At 41.2% G+C, this 20620-nt stretch overlaps 1 protein-coding gene across 1 annotated transcript in view; it reads left to right on the forward strand.

Annotated features, from left to right (window-relative positions):
* Window positions 1–20620, forward strand: part of med15 (mediator complex subunit 15) — a 29611-nt gene that overhangs the window by 6681 nt on the left and 2310 nt on the right. The window contains 15 exon segments of the mRNA XM_063903923.1: window positions 2160–2183; window positions 2301–2453; window positions 4077–4420; window positions 5802–6209; window positions 6762–6914; window positions 8649–8804; window positions 10209–10268; window positions 10270–10325; window positions 10500–10627; window positions 11543–11677; window positions 12408–12471; window positions 12554–12620; window positions 18606–18617; window positions 18619–18764; window positions 19743–19909. Coding sequence (XP_063759993.1) covers window positions 2160–2183; window positions 2301–2453; window positions 4077–4420; window positions 5802–6209; window positions 6762–6914; window positions 8649–8804; window positions 10209–10268; window positions 10270–10325; window positions 10500–10627; window positions 11543–11677; window positions 12408–12471; window positions 12554–12620; window positions 18606–18617; window positions 18619–18764; window positions 19743–19909 — 2073 coding nt within the window.

A 20620-nucleotide genomic window follows, 5' to 3' on the forward strand; every position in this document is an offset into this window, starting at 1 on the left:
ACCCTGTTACTGAAACTTTTTAAATTTGGTGGAGGAAGTGAAAGTGAAATTACACACTGGTAGTTAGGTTATCAAGACATTTTTGATTTCAAAGAATATCCAGACATTAGAATAATAAAACTGCACAACAAAAATAATAAATAAATAGACTCTGGCTCCATTAAAACACACTAGGCCAAATGTTATACTAATGGGAAACTCGCAGATTTTTCATGGTGCCTACAACGTTATATGTGATATTGTGATAATGCGATGTTCTGATATAAAAAAACACACATGTAAACAAGACGGGCAATATGGAGGTGGATAACAAAACTGTAAAATGACACACTTTATTGTGATATTTATCGGTATTGAGATATGCATGACTGATATCATGATAAAAGATATAACAATATCAGCCGGCCTTTATATCATTTATATTTTAAGCTATCAGACTAAAATTGATGTTTTTATTAAAAATAGAATAGTTTGCAACATTTAAGATATTTATATACAATAATAAAATCTACGATACAGTTAATTTATATACCGCTTTTTTGTTTTCATGTCATGTATTTGGGTTGTGAAGTCTTTGTCATAATTCATTATAAAGGGATGTAGGAATCCTAAAACCAATAATTGAGTCAGTGTGAGCACTTCCTGTTCCCTCAAATGAAAGTAAATGGCTTTTTTGGTAGATGCCTGAAACATAAGGTTGTGGTTAAGTCAAGATAAAGAGATTTTCACATTTTGTCCTCCGACATGAAATATTCCAGGTAATAGTAATAATGATAATAATAATAATAATAATAATAATAATAATAATAATAATAATAAAGCTTTATTTATATCGCACATTTCATACACCAGGTGCTTTGACAAATTGGCATACATTACAAATTAAAACAGAACAACAAATTCTCCTCACATCAGACAGTAAGATACAACAGTTTGAGAGACACAGGAGGTAAAAGGTGTGATACACATTTCAATACGATAGAATAAACAATGATTCCTCTCAGAAACATGAAGGCAGACATAAGACAAAAATAAAAGATTCAATAAAACATAAAAACCTATAAAATAAAAAGATGTATAATAAAATAACAATGATTATCATAAAAGTGTAAGGCAAGGCAAAGATTATTTATATAGCACCTTTCAACACGGCAATTCAAAGTGCATTACAAAAAATAAAAGACATTATGAAAAAATGCAGCGGAAACGCATTATAAAATGGCATTTAAAAACAGTAGTTAAAAAGCAAAGATTGTAAAATAAACACAACAGGTATAAAATCCATGAGTAAAAGTTACACTGCAGTGTGACATATGAACAGTCTGGATTCAACAGTATTAAGAGTGTAATAATAATATTTTTAATAAAGATACAATTATTAAATAACCAATTAAAAGGAAATGTCACAATTAAAACTTTAAAATAAATAGCATTTAGCAATTAGCAGTGCCGTTAATGCAGTGTATAACGTTACCTGATTCTTTTAAGTAAAAACAGTGGTGTGTGAATCTTAATTATAACTTTAGTTATGCTCCCAACATGCTGTGCCACCCTGCACTCTTCCCACTCGTGATTGAGGTCAGCGAGACCCTGTAAATCCCCACTGCAGCAGTTCATTTAAACTTCAGAGGTGAGCGTTGCCCAAAAACAACAAAAAAAGCTTGGCTTTACGAACCCTACAATTCTTAACTAAAATAAACTAAAGACACGTCTCTAAACTGAGCTCCTTGCTTAGTCTTACCCACCAGAGAGAGATCCTGGACGACCCCCCAATCCATGTTATGTCCCCGCTCATCAGCATGTAGTTGGAATATGATGAAGTTTTGATCAAAACTTGAATAAATCATTCTGTTTGAAGGAGACGTTTTACCTGCAATATAAAATAGATGCAGTGAAGTTATTATAACCTGTTTGACTTACGAAACAGTTTGCAAACTTCATTAGAGGAGTGTATTTTTTAGTTTTTTGAAATGGTATCGAGAGTTGTTGAACTCCACTGGTATTGGTATCGACCTGAACATCTGTAATTCAGGCCTATCTGAATGTATGTCCAACTATGGTCAGCATGATTTCTATTATTATTATGTATATGATTTAAAGCATCAATAACCACTGCATGCTCCACAGTAAGTTTATAATCACGTGTCTTTTATTCACAGATAAGAAGGCACTCGGAGGCCCGGGTGAGTGCACTGCGTTTTCCTCTCACTTGCTTTCACTTTAGACTCATGGTGTTTCAGGGTTTCTGCTGTGCATGCTGGAGCCGCGTAATATTTTTCAGTTGTCTATCCTTCCACCAGATCCCATGAATGCCCTGACTAACCTGACAGGGGTTGGAGGACCGGGCGCCATTGGCATGGGGCCTCGCCCAACCGGGACTCCCGTGGGTGGCATGGGCGCCATGGGGCAGATGCAGCATGCCATGGCGGGGGTGGCTGGAAATCCGCAAGCCAGTAAGTGTGTTTCCTCTGTGTCCAATGTTGGGCGTTAGGCGCTACAAAGTAACCTTTTACTGTAATCAGATTACATTTGTCTGTAACGCGTTACTGTTAACAGCAGTAATAACATCACAGTTACCAAGAGAGAAATGATTCGTTACCTCCGTTACTTTAAGGTCTTCAACTATCTGCATAATAGTTTGCCAGCTCAAAGAGTCCTGCTGTGATGAAATGTTGAGTACCCCAAAGTTTGATGATATACAGTACGACCCCCAGCAGATAGAACCTGCCGGATGCTAACTTGCATATGATGGGCAATTTGCACAATTAAGTTGCGTTAATTAGCATTAATTACCATTATAGCCTATGTGGAAAATAGTTTAAAATTGGCTTGGCTGATTTGGACAATTTTGGAGTGGTTTTCGAGGATGCTGAATCCATTTCTGACATTTTTAGGATCATAAACAACAGCTTTAATTAGAAAATGCCAATACTCTCTGTGGGCTGATTTAACATTTGGGTTTATCTTGAAGATCTAAGACTCTTGTTCATTTGGATTGGACATGTTGCCTATTTTTCTGAAAGTAATTGTCCACAGTAGAGATAATAATGTTCATCTTGTGTTCTCCATATGATCGCAACAGTACTAATGGTAGTCAAAATCAGCCCACTGAGAGTACACAAATGGCCACTTTTTGGTTACAGCTGCACTTTTTGATTCTGTAAAATAGATCCAGCATCCTCTATAACCCCCAAAACAATTGTCCAAATGGGCCAAGTCATTTAACCCATCTTGTGCTAAATGTGCAAATTGCCCAACATATGCAAGTTAGCATCGGCATGTGCTGGGGACCCATACTCTACATCTACTTTGGGGTACTCAACATTTCTGGGTTCACTAAGCTGGCGACTAGATTACGGAGTTATGCTGCGATGGAAACTGAGCTGAGGTTTAAACAAAGAACAGAAAACGGTATCGTCCTTATTACAAAAATGATTTTTGAGGATCTGCGCATAAATGAGGTTAACTTTATATTGTTATTTATTTATTTTGGGGTAACTACCACAACACTGGCTTTGTGACAAGACTCACACTTTCCTTGAAGCGCGTGGTGTGGGTGTGCACGCGGTTCCATTCATACCACAATAAAGGGTCCTCGTCTGTCTGCTGTTAAATTGTTTGCATTTTCACTGATCCACCTTCAATCAATCTTCTCCCCCATTCCCAATATCCCTTATGAAAGGAAGAATTCCATGTAGGATCTGTTTACCTACACAAATATACTATTGACAGTGCTTTTTTTTTTACCAGTTCACATCTATTATTTCTTGCCATTCCTTGAAGTCCTCATGGAAGACAGGAGGTCTTCACAAGGAGGAGTTTAAAGTCATTTTATTTCTTTAAAGAGTTATTTTAATCATTGTAGCAAATCTCATCACACACTCTCTTAAAAACTATTTTTCAATTTGGTAAATAGTTTGTTGTTGTTTTTAGCTCCCGGGCAATTAGCTAGAGTTGCAAACAGCACCAGCTGGACTTGAACAGTTGTGCAGTACTGCACGCAGACATTTGGCACGAAGTTTGTGTTTAGGACTGACTCTAAACTGTGTCTTATCTTCTTCTCCATCACCCTGCAGTAGGGGGTCCAGGACAGATCCCCATGCAACAGATGGTGCAGGTGCAGCAGCAGCAATCCATTCAGTTCCAGCAGTTCCAGCAGGCCCAGCAGCAGCAGCAGCAGGCCCAGCAGCAGCAGCAGCAGGCCCAGCAGCAGCAGCAGGCCCAGCAGCAGCAGCAGCAGAACGTCTTGCAGCAGCAGCAGCAGCAGAATGCTGCCATCCAGCAGCAGTTTCAGGTGCAACAGCAACTGAGGGTGCAGCAGATGCAGCAGCAGCAGCAGCACCACCAGAATCAGCAACTACAGCAGCAGCACCAGAACCAACAGCAGCAGCAGGCCCAGAACCAGCAGCAGCAGAACCAGGTACTGTGGAGCTGGAATTATCCATTCATGCATTCAACAAAATGATTGAAAAATGTAGCTCTGTGTGCCTTCACCCTGAGCCAACAGCTGGTGTTTTGGTTTTGTTTTCTCATTCTACATCGTTCGTGACGACAGGCTGAGATTCTCACCAATGATTGGCTTTTGAGAGGCAGCGTCAAGCGAAAATATGGCTTGAAGAAATTGCATTATCGCAAATTAGGCTAGGCTGCGTAATTTGCGCGGCCTGGGGCGAATTCATGTCTCTTGCGGCTTTGCATTGACTTAACATGTAATCGCAATGTGCAACAAAAAAAAGACCATATAAAGATGGCCCCGCAGATGTAATCAACAACACGACATCAGAGCTCCGTAAAATTCTACTTTAATATTTATGGAGTAAAATCACAGTTTTTGAGGCACAGAAAAATGATAGTTTGCCTCAAAATCTAGAGTTTTTATAATTAGTTTTGTTTACAATTATTAAGAAATGTGGAAAGAATAAGAGAATCTCTCGTTCCACCACCACATCCCAAAGGTGCTCTATAGGATTTAGATCTATGACTGTAGAGGCCGTTGGAGTACAGTGAAATCAATGTCATGTTCAAGAAACCAGTTGGAGATGATGTGAGCTTTGTGACATGGCACGTTATCTTGCTGGAAGTAGCCATCGGAAGATGGGGACACTGTGGTCATAAAGAGATGGACAGGGTCAGCAACAATACTCAGGTAGGCTGTGGCGCTTAGACGATGCTCAATTGGTATTAAGGGATCCAAAGTATGCCAAGAAAATACCCCCCACACCATTACACCCCAACCACCAGCGTAAACCGTTGATGCAAGGCAGGATGGATCCATGCTTCCATGTTGTTTACGCCTTATTCTCACACTACCGTCCAAATGTTGCAGCAGAATTCGAGACTCATCAGGCCAGGCGACAGTTTTCCAATCTTTCTTTGTCCAGTTTGGTGAGCCGTGCGAATCATAGCCTCAGTTTCCTGTTCCTAACAGGAGTGGCACCCGGTGTGGTCTCCTGTTGCTGTAGCCCATCTGCTTCAAGGTTCCACGTGTTGTGTGCTCAGAGAGAGAGTAACGAGTGGCTATTTGAGTTACTGTCACCTTTCTATCATCTTCAGTCCGGCCATTCTCCTCTGACCTCTGGCACCAATAAAACATTTTCATTCAGACATCATTTTTGATTTTAGAACATTTCCTTAACGATTCCCACATTTTCACTTGCCTTTTTGTAGGGTCCCTGAATTGTATTTCCTTCCATTTTATGAGACGTTGTATGGGGGAAATTCATACTGGGTGAAATATACCCAACGTGATGTCAGCATTGATGTTCTGTTGGTGCTAGTTTTATATCTGTTTGTGTCTGCAGATGCACCAAACGAGGATCCAGCAGCAGCAGCAGCAGCAGCAGATGGTGCAGCTCCAGCAGCTGCAGCTCCAGCAGCAGCAGCAGCATGCCCAGGCCCAGGCCCAGGCCCAGGCTCAGGCCCAATCCATTCAGCACATGGTCCAGCAGCAGGTTCAGGCCCAGGCTCAGCCTCAGCCAGGGCAGATGCCTCCACACGCACAGCAACAGCAGCAACAGCAGCAGCAACAACAGCAACAGCAGCAGCAGCAGCCCGGTATGGTGCCTCAGTCTCTGGCCGGACAGATGACTTCTGCTCAGCACGTTCCCATCAGCTCGCTCAGTCAGCAGCAGCAGCAGCAGCAACAGCAGCAGCAGCAGCAGCAACAGCAGCAGCAGCAGCACCAGCTAAAGCTCCAGCAGGCCTTCCAGGTGAGACCGAGCTGCTCCCTGATAAAACCTGAAACTTCTGTTGGAGTCCTCTTTGAATCGACTGCATCCCTGTTGGCAGATTATACTCAAGCAATTTGGGGATTTTTATATGGTTTACTATTAACTGTGTGGTCCTTTGAGTCTGCGGGGTCAAAGGAGTGCCATGAAGGGCGGTGGTGGCAAAGTCCGTAGGGACTTGGCTTGGGAACTGGAAGGTCACCGGTTCAAGTCCCTGAAAGACCAGTTGCTACTGAGGTGTCCCTGAGCAAGGCAGCATTCCCTACACTGCACTAATTTTGTTTGTATTTTTTTTGGGGGGGGGGGGGTCATTTTTTCTATTACCCAATCTATCTCAGTCTCTTTATAGTTCCTTAATACTTTCCAAACTGCTTTGGCATTATTTATTGTTTGCTTCAAAAAACACGAATGTGGTCGAACTTGAGCCTGATGATTCACAACTCAGAGTTCCAGCGGTTTGCTTACCCCCCACTCCTCTGCTTGCATGCTTTGCCTTGTGTGTGTATGTCTGTGTGTGGGTGTGTGTGAAAGCAGGCCCATGCAGCCTTGCAGCAGCAGCAGCAGCAGGTCCAGCAGCAGCAGCAGCAGGTCCAGCAGGCGCAGCAGGCAGCGCAGCAGGCCGCAGCGCAGGCGCAGGCGCAGCTCAACGCAGCCGCTGCAGCCGCCGCCACCGCCGGCCCAGGACAGGTGAGACTGCAGACGCCTAGAGCTCAGGTGCTTTATGTGTAAAGACTCCAAAGGAAATCACACAGTTTAACAATTAAAGAAGTTGCAAGGTAGTAATGAGTATTGATTTTACATCAGATTTTCCACAGAGGAATCGACATAACATAAACATTAATACACACAGCTCATATGCACAAATAAACAAATACATACGGTGGCATAAGCACTATCAGCCAAATAAGGAGTCAAACGCTAGTGAATAAAAGTCTGTTTTAGCCTGGATTTAAAGCAGACCATGGAGAGGGCCAATCTGATGGGGAGGAGGATGCTGTTCCATAGTTTGGGCTTCAATAGAAAAGGCACGGTCGCCCCTGAGTTTACGTTTGGAGCGTGGGACAACCAGGAGCCCCAGGTTAGCCGACCTGAGGGGCCTGGAGCTAGGATACGGGATTAGGAGTCCATGCCCATTTTGGGCTTTATACACAAACAGGACAAGTTTAAAATCAATTCTGAAGCGCGCTGGCAGCCAGCGGAGAGAGGCCAGAATTGGGGTCATACGATCCCTCTCCCGGGTACCTGTGAGGAGCACGGGACAGGGATGTCTGACAGATCCCAGTACATAGGGGGTTGCAGGAGTCAAGACGGGACGATATAAAGGCGTGGATGGATTTCAAGATCATTGGAAGATTTGATAACAGAATTCGTTTATTGGTCCCACAGAAAGGAATTGTACATTGTTTCAGCAAGGATTATAAGGGACCAAAAAAAATAGAACACTATTATATGAAAGGCATGCACATAGTATTTAAATCAATTTAAGGAAGTACGCATTCAGGTAGATAATAAGCAACCGTATTTAGAATATTAGTGTAACATTGTAGAATGAAGTATGGTATATAACAGGGGTAAAATGATTATTGCACATTGACACAAAAATAGATGGAGTAACTAAGAGCGGCAGCCAGTAGTGATAACACTTCTAGTGTTTGGGCCTTCCTGATTCCTTTTTCTCCAGATCTCTGCTCCGTTACCACTAGCTTAAGAGACAATAGATATACCCAGTTTATCTTCCAAAAGAAGATGCGGCTGTTTCTTTGGTAGGGAGTGAATTCAGGGACTGTGAAGGTACAAAGCATTACTAAATAATTACATATTTTTATTCATCTGTTTATGTCTTTTAACTGCTTGAAGCATTACAGTTAAGGAAGTCTTTCGATAGGTGTCCTTAAATGCCGTTTATTGAATTTCTTTACATTGAGGCCATATTTCATCCATCAAATCCCTGTAAAATTGAACATATTCAGCTGTGATTTTGTTGCAATAAACACAAGAAAACGTGTCCTCAAATAACTACATGATGATACCGATTAGAGAAAAAAGTCTGAATGAATGCTTTGGCAGGTCGGTCCACAAGATGGCGAGAAACACATGTAAAATGATTGTTTTCTGAATTTGGTCGGATAGGGCTAAGCTACCGTCATCTAAGCCTAAACACAGCAGGCAAACTATAGTTCCCACTAAAGACACACACATTTATAAACACAGATTTTTCGTCTGGTTTCTGTACAACTATGAGGTCACTCGCTTCATTTATCCACATTCCTTCATTGACCTATATGAATGTATAAAATTTGCTTTGGGTCATGTCCAAACGCACCATAAAGCGAAGCATCAGGGTTTGGAGTGGAGGATAGGGGCTAATCTGTGTGTCTTCTCCCCTGCCTGCCCCCCGGTCCTGCTGTCTGTCCTCTGAAGTCGGTTCGTCCCGGGATGATTCCAACCCGCATGCCTCGAGCCCTGAATCCCTCAATCCCGCCTCCGAACGCTGCAGTTGCGGCCGCCGCCGCGGCAGCGGCTGCTGCCGCCGCTGCTGCCGCAGCCGCTATGGGAGGACAGCCTATGACACAGCAGGTATTTATCCGCAGCCTGACCGCTGCACCCCACCCCATGTGCCAAAAAACACAAGTTAAAAGAGATCTTTTGAAAAAAATGGTGTTTAATTTTCACTTATTTGCTATATTTTTATGCTGCTTTTGTAAAATCCAAGCCTTTGCAAACATATGAGAACCACTGTAGGTGAAAATATAACGGGAGGGGTGTGATTCCATAGACATAACTCTGCATTTAAGAGGTTTAAATCTAAACATTTGTGAGAAAATGCTTGGATATTCTGACAATAAAGTGGTACATGTATGAAAAATACCTTGGAGATTTCTTTAGACTTGTGTGAAATGAATGTAAAATAATCGTATATTCTAATATGAACGCAGTGTATCTATGAGAGAATCAGCCTCCTTCGCTTTGGAAAAGAACGCAGTTAAAACAAATAACTTAGTTTTTGGTTTCCAAGGTATAAAAACGTCTTCGATCCAGAATAAATGGATCCGTCTTTCTTTCTTTATGTTTTCTTTTTCCGGTATTTTAAATCCCAAAACAATGACTGAGGGTTGGTCCATATGACAGCATGTACCATGCAGCGGTACTAATGTGTTCCCAGGTAGAGATTCTGAAGCGGTAGCTACTCTCATGTGATCTGTGACCTGATTTCTGCCAACATGGAGACGGCTTTGTAAAATCAGGATGAGGAAGAACTCTGGTTATATGATTGAAATGATAGATGAGCAAAACCTGTAGGAGAAATCTTTTTCTCTTGGTACGCCCTGAAGTACACAATTGGTGAGGATATTTTTATTGAACAGACTAAAGTCAGGCTGGTAATTATGTGTAAGCCTTGAGACCTGGAACCCTTTGTAGGAACCTTAAAGCTTCCATTTTGAGAATCTGTTAGTTCTGTGTTTTCTTAAGTGAAGCAAAAAGAAATTCATCCAAATGATGAATTTATTTCAAGCCATTTCTCAAAGGGGGCATATTCTGCTCAATTTCTGTTTCATATTTATATTTTGTGTCTCTCCTGGGACATGTCTCCATGCTTTAATGTTCAAAAAGCTCTTTATTTTTCTCATACTGCCTGCGCTGCTGCACCTCTTTTCACCCTCTGTCTGAAACCAGAGCCCAGTCTGCTCTGATTGGTTAACTGGCCGGCTCTGTTGTGATTTGTCCATCGCTTAGAGATGTCCCACCCCTTAGCCTGTCACGTTCAATGTGTTTGTGTGCTAGCCAATAGAAACACAAGTGTTACATAGTGATGTCACTATGTTGCACAAGTAAACAAAGGAGTCCAATGGAGGCGTTTCAGGCAGGGGTTGGTGGGGCGACTCTCTGAGCGAATTTGTTCGGGCCCTTAAGATTTAAACTTCTTAAAAGTCAAGTGACCGTAATACTGACTTGGCCTTCTCCTCTTGTCACTTCCCTCAGGTACAGCAGCACTCGATGTCATCGCCCTCACCTGTGCAGGTGCAGACGCCACAGTCAATGCCCCCCCCCTCCCCAGCCATCACCTCAGCCCCCCAACTCACAGCCCAACTCAGCCAGGTACTACTAGCTGTATCATAATAATAATAATAATACAAATAATAAATAATTAAGGCATGAATAAACCCTTATGCCTCACTAAGGACCTCTTTGGCTTTTTACATTTTCAATCATTCTTCTGTGTAAATGCGTGTGCTGTGTGGCGCTGGTTTTAAAACTGCTTCCTGTCTGCAGCTCCGTCCCCACACCATCGCCGGGGGGGTTCCAACCCAGCCCGTCCCCTCAGCACTCACAGAGCCCCGCCAACGCACGGACTCCCCAGAACTACGGAGTCCCCTCACCTGGGCCCCTAAATACTCCAGGTACTTACACAAACACAGAAACACAGATCTAGAGCTACATAAATCACAGTTTATTTAAGTTAGCATTAGCACTGATGCTAACAGTTAATAAGTGAAAAGTAGAATTCACATTTCTAATAAAAAATTGAAATGGATTTATATAAATTCATGATAATAGAAAAAAAAACATATTTACACACACACAGTTTGTTTGTATATATATATATATTTGTGATTGTAATATATAAATACATACATCTATATAAACACGTACAAACCAGCATTCATTCATTTAAAAGAAACAAAATATAATACACTAAGACTATATATCTATATCTATATATATATATATCTATCAGGGTTTCCACTGGGATTCTTTATTGCTGGTCAAGTGTCCGTAAATATTTATTTTACCGGACAACTTCGAAACTTACCGGTCATGTTTCAATAACATGTGTTACAAATGCAACTATAATGTTACATGTTTTTTCCCCCGCCCCCCAAAGGCTAGAGCCTGAATATGCTCTGGTTCTCCACCGGTAAAATATGCCTGTAGAAAACGGCTTCACAATAAGATAGCAACAGGTAGTCAAGGTAGTCAGATTAGCTTCGGCTGCTATGCTAGCATTACCTGTTGTATACCAGACAAACTTTCACAACAGCGTTGTGATGCCAAACAGCGTCAACTTAGACTGAAACACATTCATTATGTGGGTGGGGGGGGGGGGATGCATCAGCTGCTCGTGTGACAGTGAATACTTTCTGACAGTGTTTACAATTTACTGGTTTATTATACATTTTACCAGCTAATAGCTGGTAATTACCGGCTAACAGTAAACCCTTTTTATGATTAGCTCACTTGACTCATGAAATCTCAGATTACCCTGGAGTCTTTTCTGTTCCTTCCCTTATCCCCCCCCCCCCCAAATACCCCAGGTAACCCCAGCTTGGTGATGAGTCCGGCGGGAGCCACGTCGCTGGAGGACCAGCAGTACATGGAAAAACTTAAACAGCTCTCCAAATACATCGAGCCGCTGCGCAGGATGATCAACAAGATCGACAAAAATGAAGGTCAGACTCAGATTGCAAAAAAAAAATTACCCACTGAAAGAAATTGAGTTTATAAAAAAAGTAATTCATTCACTTGACTCATTTATACAAATGTTTGACAGGCTCCATAAAGAATGAAACCCTCCTTATCGGGATAATTTACTAAAAGATTATGTCAAAATATTACCTAAGGATCTTAAAAATAATTATGTAATCATTTCAAATATGAATTAAGATTCTCTATAATAATGACTTTGTGTGTAAAGATATAATAAACCTAATAATTTAGTATTTAAGAATGACACAGTCTCAAAGTATCTGAAAATAATGACTGAATTTCTGGGAATAATGCCTATTTATTTCAAAATAATGACAAAGTATTTAAGGACCATCACAAACTCCAAAATAATAACTAAATATCTCAAATGAATAGTATAGGTATGTAATATAGTATTTTAAAATAAAGACGTAGCATCTCAAATAAATAACATCATATCTCGTATATCTAATTCATAAATCTGTTTTTTTAGTGAGTTATTCTGAAATATAATATCAGTTTTCCTCTTATTTTCTTCTTGGATTGGCCCGAAATGGGATTTCACAAGATGGAAACAACACACTAGAGGTTATTTGAGAGATGACTTGATAATGATTGACCTATATTTACAACAGGTTTCCGTGTTAATGTCTGAGTCCACTGTCATACTATTGGAGGAATATTAAGAGTGAATTGTTTTTGTTGGTTTAACAGACAGAAAGAAGGACCTAAGTAAGATGAAGAGTCTGTTGAACATCCTGACAGATCCAAACACCAGGTAACAGCTGATCCTCGACGACAACGACAACACCACCACATGTTTTTTCTTGTGAATAAACTGTGTATCCTCTGACCTTCAGGTGTCCTCTCAAGACGCTGCAGAAGTGTGAAATCGCTCTAGAGAAGCTGAAGAACGACATGGCCGTGGTAAGGAAACCTTTTCTCACTTGACATGTATAATAATCACCTGCCCAATCATATTCAGAAGAAAGATGACTTCTTATCGTCTCCCACTAAAATGACCCGTCCACTATCTCTGTTTTTATATTAACAATTCAAATCTGCGTAACATGGTTTGAAAGCTACTTAATAAGATAAATATCAGACAGGGTTACGACTAGGGCTGCCCACAATTAGTCGTCTAAAGGTTAGTCGGCGGAAAAGGGTTTTGTCGACTAAACCCTCACACTTCAGTCAGAGCTTTGCCTGGTCATTCAGTTCATTTTCGTCAAGCTGGAAATCCAAAGTGTGGATCTTTCTGAGTCTGTAAAGGGCGAGCCCCAAAGGGTGACATGCAAGCTCTGTATCCACAAATGCCGGCATCATAACAAACCACGATTATCCCCAACAACGTGTGTTCTTTCTCAGACTCGGAGGAAAACAGCAGCAGTGAGTCAGGCAGCAGCCTAGCTCTGTATCAACATATATAAAGCTATAATATATTCAGATATTAATGATAGAAACTAGAACTGCTCAGTGCGTGTCCTCGCTGCTTGTTCACACACACATCAAGAATCCTCACCGGAGCGTCTGCTGTTCACACCGCTGACGTCCGTGCGGTGCGCTGAGACTCATGCGCTTTCTAAGTGTAACATTTATTTCAAAGGTTCATTTTTACAGTTTTCACTTTATGTTGTATATAAAGCATAATGTACCATGCTGTTATAATTACATTATGTGAAACTGAAACCGCTTTGGGAGAAGGGTAAATAAATAATAATTCAACCCAGATGTTTAGATCACGGGGAAGTTAGGTAGCTCAAAAGCATAGCAGCTAAAGCCAACTGTTTAATGTAAGTTGATTGAAAGATGCTTAAACGATAAATGATTGCCATTTGTGCTTTCACAACATATTCTAACAATGAGAATTTAGATAAAATCATCAGGAATGTGGATATAATGACTAAGCGGCTAAAGGCAAGTAATACAAATTTGAAATGTACATCACTTACCTGTATAATGCTGCCTTCAAAACCAGCAAAAGAGACTTTTCATATGACCATATCAGAAATCTCAGATAATATATTATTCTGGATTGTCAAGAATGATATATTCTATGATATATCTATCGATATGAAGAGTGTTATTGTTTTATACGTCCCAAAACACCTGCGCAGGGTTTACTAGAAGCGCTGCAAGGAGCCGGAGAGACCGGAGCGCTTGTTGATGTTTCAGGGATTATAAAGCCGTCCCCTGGTTTGTGTGCAGCGTGTTTCTGTTAATGGAAGGGTTTTGGGCCGTTGTAGTGTGTTGGCACCTGTCGGCCACCGTAGTGATACATGGACTCCAGCAAGAACAGATGAAGCTGTGGTAAGTAAGGTGGATCCAAAATAGTAATAAAAACATGTTTAAGTAGGCGTATGACAGTCAGTCCAATTTTAGTCCCAAATATTTCAAGGTTATAATCATCCTTATTTCCTTTTTGGCTCTTCTTCAGCCTGCTGTCCTCAGCCTCATTACAGTATGTTCATGTTTTTTGCACCCTGGCACCCTATTAGCTGTTAAAATGTTCCCATTTGCATGCATTTATTTTTCCTGCTTTCCCAAATTATTTTCTCAACTAACATTTTTATAAATAAGTATAATTATTGTGGTCTTAATGACTGGGGGCTTTTTTTTAATGATTAAATGTGGATAAAGTGGCAAATAGAAATGCATTTATATAACTTCATGATTGTAGGAAAAAAGAATAATGGAACAGGTGGATTCTGTGAGCCTGTAAACACTAAGAATGTTGATAAATACTTATAGCTATTGTGTGTTTATTGGGCTGCCCTTAACTATAAGAATACATTTATTTTATAAGCGCTTTTACAGGTGCTCAAAGTCGCTTTACAGAGGTACATAAAAAAGAAAGACAACAAATAAAGGAAGTAAAAGTCACATTAAAATCGAGCAGTGTAACAAAAATCTCACATTAAAACCCAGTTTGAAGAACTCACTAAAGATTGTTCTAGATAACCAGTAGTCGCCAATTAAGGTGATTAGTTGTCGCACGTTAATGATATATCAGGGTTTCCCACACATAAACTTTAATTGGGCGGGCCCCCCGAGTATATTAACGGTCGCCAAAGTATATTTCGCCACCCATTTAGTTTTTAGTTTTTTTAAATGTATCTGTCTGTGAGCACGACGCCATCTGCGATCGATTAACTAGTGAACAATGATCGCTACGCCTCCTGTACCTGTTCGCTCTGCTATATTATGAAATATATTTATATCTTATTTCCACAAATGAGAACCTTATTCATAACCTCATGGTACGATGTCGTACATATAGAAGATACTGTAGAATAATTCTGAAACAATGAGCCTTTGAAATATAATTTAAATGTTACACGCACGAGCGCCAGTAGTGATTGTTAATGTGTGTGAACAGGCAGCGGGACACACACCCTGAACATTGAGTTTAAATAGTATTCTATCAACACAGTATGCCATACCTACATCATACATCACACACGTGTGGATTTGTAAATAAGTTGTAGCACCAACAGAATTGATAATAAAAACCCTTTTTTACGCAGCAAACGGAAACTTTATTTACATTATGGAATGAAAATAACATTTAAACAAATCTGAGGTCACAATTATTATATATTATAGATCTATATATATTTATATCTAACTCACTGCTGCTTCTGTCCTCCGGTTATGACCAACAAAACGTTTTTGGGAAGATTAAGCCGGCTTTATGGAAGCTGTTTTTTGGGAAAGATCCGATTGTGTGTGTAAGGTGACTTTTTGCCTGCAGAGTTAGCACATCACATTCTTGCAGTCCTCCTTTTTACACGTTCAGAAATGATCCCATAATTTGGTTTTCCTGCCTGATAAAATAACCTTAATGACCAGGCACAGCTCTGAATGAAGCGTGAGGGGCCTTCCGTCTCCGGCAACAAAGCACACACAGCGCCCAGATGGCGTTTTTTTGTATCAGTGACTAATGGAGTAATTAGTAAAAAAAATTGCTCAACTAGGACTTGTTAAGCCGACTAACTTAGTTGACTAACAGAAGCCTCAGATTGCTGATAGTAAGGGGAAACATGAAGGGCCTGTTTCAAGGTTGTTATGCAGATAAGTTTTTGGGCTTTTTTATGAGCTAAGATCTGTTAGAACAGTGGTTCCCAAAGTGTGGGTCGCGACCCCCGTATTGCACTGGGTCGCGGGGGAGGGGTACGGTTTGCGTGAACTGCAGAACCGCGTCTGTTGTTAAGGTGGCACGTAATACAGTTGTTTAGTCTACATGCCACCATGAGCCTATACCACCTTAACTAACGGACCACTCACCCTGGGGTGCGTTTCCCAAAAACTTTTTGATAACAGTAGCCATGCATGAGTCTGAGAACTGAACATTTTAAAATGGAAAAGTTTTTAACAGCGGGTCCAATCAAGCGTAAGCCTACTTTACAGTACGAGCCATCAAGCACTCCGACTCCGAAAAAGACGAGGAGATATGACGAGGTGTACATCGGGCTGGGCTTCACTAGTACGCTGGTAGGTGGTGAGGAAAGACCGCAGTGTGTTCTATGTTTAAGAGTGCTAGCCGCTGACAGTCTAAAACCCAGCAAGCTTAAACGTCACCTGGAGACCACACACCCTGAGCATAAAGACAAGCCGGCTGATTTCTTTCAGAGAAAATTAAATAACTGTCGTATCCAACAGACTAGTTTCGTAAAATCTGCGTCTGTCCCTGCCAATGCTCAGCTTGCCTCCTATAAAGTGGCCTACCGTGTCACACAGTGCAAAAAACCACACTCAATAGCTGAGGAACTGATACTGCCCTGTGCTAACGATATGGTTGCCACTATGATTGACGAGGCAACAGCAAACAAGTTAAAAGTGATTCCTCTCTCTAACAACACTGTTGGGAGACGCATACTTGATATGTCAAGTGACATAGCGGAGCAGGTCAACGATATGGTGCGTGCAAGCACCCGGTTTGCTCTGCAGGTGGATGAAGCCACCGACAGCAACAAGGACTGTTTACATCACATACGTCCGATTCATTGCTGCAGGGGACATGAAAGAGGACCTGTTGTTCTGCAAAAAACTTAAAACGCGAGCCACTGCTGATGAACTTTTCAAAGTAATTGACACTTACTTGCAAGAGGCCAATCTGAGGTGGGAGGGTTGTGTTGGGGTGTGTACAGATGGGGCTCAGGCAATGGCTGGGAAGCACAACGGGCTCCAAGCACTCATAAAGCGTGTGTCGCCCAACGTTCATTGGACTCACTGTATGATCCATCGAGAAGCGTTGGCTTCTAAACAGCTGAGTCCCGAATTGAACGAGGTGATGACGGACGTCATTGCCACAGTGAACTACATCAAAACGCGCCCTGTTAAGGCCCGACTTTTCTCTGCGCTATGCGAGGAAATGGGATCCAATCACACAGCTGTTTTGTTTCACAGCGAAGCGCGATGGTTGTCACGTGGGAAGGTTCTGTCCAGGGTATTTGAGCTGCGGGAGGAAATTCAGATTTTTTTGGAGGAGGAGGGTCATGACGTCGCGGTTAATTACAGTGATGAAAATTTTCTTACGAAAGTTGCCTACCTCAGTGACATGTTCCAGAAATTAAATGAACTAAATCTGCAGATGCAAGGAACCAACACCCACCTTCCGCATCTTGCAGATAAAATAAAATCATTTTCAAGGAAATTGGAAATGTGGGAGCGGAAAATTGGGGAGGGAAACATAGACTCATTTCAGAACCTTCATGCTTTTCTTGAATCCAACAACATTCAGAACACAATCATGCCTTGTATGAGAGCACACATCTCTGCCCTACAACAACATTTCAGAGGTATTTTTCAGTGAAGGATTCAGCACAATATGACTGGATCCTAGACCCCTTCACTGCAGCCGCACCTACTGACTTCAGCACTGCTGAAGAGGAGCAGTTCATTGATATCACATCAGACTCCACACTGAAACTGCAGTTTCAGGCCAAGTTACTGACTGCATTTTGGATTGGGGTGGAGGAGGACTACCCACTATTGGGTGGAAAGGCAATGGCAGTATTACTCCCTTTTGCCACGTCTTATCTTTGTGAGGTGGGCTTTTCTGCAGTGGCCTCCATAAAGACCAAATACAGGTCAAAGCTGGACATTGAGAATGAACTGAGGGTGGCCATCTCACAGTTGCCACCACGATTTGAAAAGATCTGCAGTTCAAAGCAAGCCCACACTAGTCACTGAGATGTATGAAATATTTTATGAAAAACAAATCTGGGGTATTTTTTCAAATTCAGTGCAGATGTTAAAAAGATGAAATAGGTTCAAAGTTGTACAATTTAAAAGTAAATGTAAGTTACTTTTTTTGTTATTTTGTCACTCAAGAAGAGAAGTTGCAGTTGCAAAGTTGTTAAAACAGTGCTGTTGCACACAACACATGAATAGATGTTATTTTGAAGTGTCTTGTAATGGTGATTATGCCCTTATTGTTTATTTGTACTGTTTGCGTGAATTTCAAAATACATTTTCAAGAAACTAAAAGTTTCGGTGTTTAGGGGGGGCTCCAAAATATGTTTAGGTCTTAAAGGGGGTCCCAGCAGAAAAAGTTTGGGAACCACTGTGTTAGAAAGTGTTTCAGCTTTGATTGACTGAATTTATTTCACATTGGGCTCATTAACACATGAATGTACTGTGTAATATATTTGTACATATATATTTCAGAAATACAATATAAGAGAAGCAGGTGTGGGCCATATTCCATTATACTTTTTGTATTTGGCTGCGGGCCGATTAGAAATGGACCAGGGACCGCAGTTGGCCCCCGGGCCGTAGTTTGGTCCCCCCTGCTCTACGCTCTCTTAATCACTTTTTTTTATCCACCCTGGTACCTTAATAACATTGAAAGAGTTTGAGTTGTGGATGTATTGTCACTGCAGTCTCAGTATGTGCCTGTTGTTTCAGCCGACCCCCCCTCCCCCCCCCGGTGCCGACCAAGCAGCAGTACCTGTGTCAGCCGCTGCTGGACGCCGTCATGGCCAACATCCGCTCGCCGGTCTTCAACCACTCGCTGTACCGAACCTTCGCCCCCGCCATGACCGCCATCCACGGCCCACCCATCACGTATGTTCCCCCCCCCCCTGCACTACATCTACAGTACATTAAAGTTCAGGTACGTCAAATTAAAACCCTGGAGTACTTATCTACAGTACAAGTAGACAGCTGAGCACTGTGGATTCACCGTGGTATTTAAACATCATGTGAAATGCTTTTTACTCCTGCTGGACTATATTCAGATATAATATTCAGATACACCAAGACACCGAGGATATCCGCATATTACAATATGTATATCTTCCTGGTTTTGGAGCCTTTAAATTACATTTTCTAAACTCGGACTGTTCTACTTTTAGCCTCATTATATTCAATATAATAATGATGAATTCAAGATTTGGCATATTTTTATTTTAACACAAGACATATACAAATGTTTGCCCGTATTTAAAAAAATTAGAAAATATAAAACAGAAACGGAAGTATGATTTATTTGTATTTCTACTTCAAAAATAATTAAGTATTATTAAATTAATAGATGAATTATCTTTTGATCTACTCTCTAATTGTAGATGTATGCACGATTGTGATTAATAATCAGGACATTTAATTAAATAACAATAATGATAAACCTTATTTATAAAGCACATATGTTATTTCATATTGCTATTTTATCTCACATCCCATGCTTTCATTGTTTACCATTTTTATATCTTCAAATGCTGTTGTAGAGTTCATATTTGGCATTTTACTTTTGATTTAGTTCCATATTTCTCTTATTATCCGCACTTTGATCAATACAGTTGAATCACTTCTTTTAAAGGCTGCAACAGTAAGTCGATAAAAAAGTAATATATAGAGTCAAAGTCTGTGGTCATTTAAAGACTTTAAGAAACTGGACGCACATTTTTCCCTTTTTTCATTTTGCACACAAATCAAAGCGGTAGTTGCAGCCCTACTCATCTTTAACGTTGCCTTTTACTCAATTAAAGAAAGATTTAAGAAGTGCTTAAAGGGTTAAAGCAAAGGAAGGTTTCTGCTCCTCAGGGGTCCCAACGTGACGGGCAGGAAGAGGAAGCACGACGAGGACGAGCGGCAGACCATCCCCAACATCCTGCAGGGGGAGGTGGCCCGGCTCGACGTCAAGTTCCTCGTCAACCTGGATCCCGCCTTCTGCAGCAACAACGGCACTGTGCACCTCGTCTGCAAACTGGGTAAGTAGTCTGTTTGCCTGCTCAGAGAGTCCGGTTGTTAACCTGGAAGTGTGGAGTACCCCAAAGTTTGATGATGTACAGTGCGGGTCCCAGCACATAGAAACTGCCAGATGCTAACCTGCATATGTTGGGCAATTTGCACAATTAACATAAGTTGTATTAATTACCATATGCAGACAAGAGCGAGAAAATGGATTGATTGAATTGGACATTTCAATTTTGGAAATGTGTACTCCCAGTGAGCTGATTTGTATGAATTTTCGTTCAATTTTAGGGGTTCTAGGGGAATCATAACTGCCATTGTTTATCATGAAAATGTCAGAAATTGATTCAGCATCCTCAATAACCTCAGAAACCACACCCACATTTTACAAATTGGCCAAGCCATTGTTTGCCTTTGTCTGCATATGCTAGTAATCAACGCAACATATGGAAGTTAGCAGCCGGCCGTTTCTATGTGCTGGGGACCGTACTGTACATCATCAAAGTTTGGGGTACTCAACATGTCCGGGTTCACACTGCAAGTAGAATAAAGAACACACGCTTTAAAGAAGCACATGTTTGGCTTGCAGGATGTTCTTCTAACTCTGTCTCTGTCTGTGTGTGTGTGTGTGTGTGTGTGTGTGTGTGTGTGTGTGTGTGTGTGTGTGTGTGTGTGTGTGTGTGTGTGTGTGTGTGTGTGTGTGTGTGTGTGTGTGTGTGTGTGTGTGT

Source organism: Eleginops maclovinus, chromosome 16 (genome assembly GCF_036324505.1).
Source record: "Eleginops maclovinus isolate JMC-PN-2008 ecotype Puerto Natales chromosome 16, JC_Emac_rtc_rv5, whole genome shotgun sequence".
NCBI classification, from domain to species: Eukaryota; Metazoa; Chordata; class Actinopteri; order Perciformes; family Eleginopidae; genus Eleginops; species Eleginops maclovinus.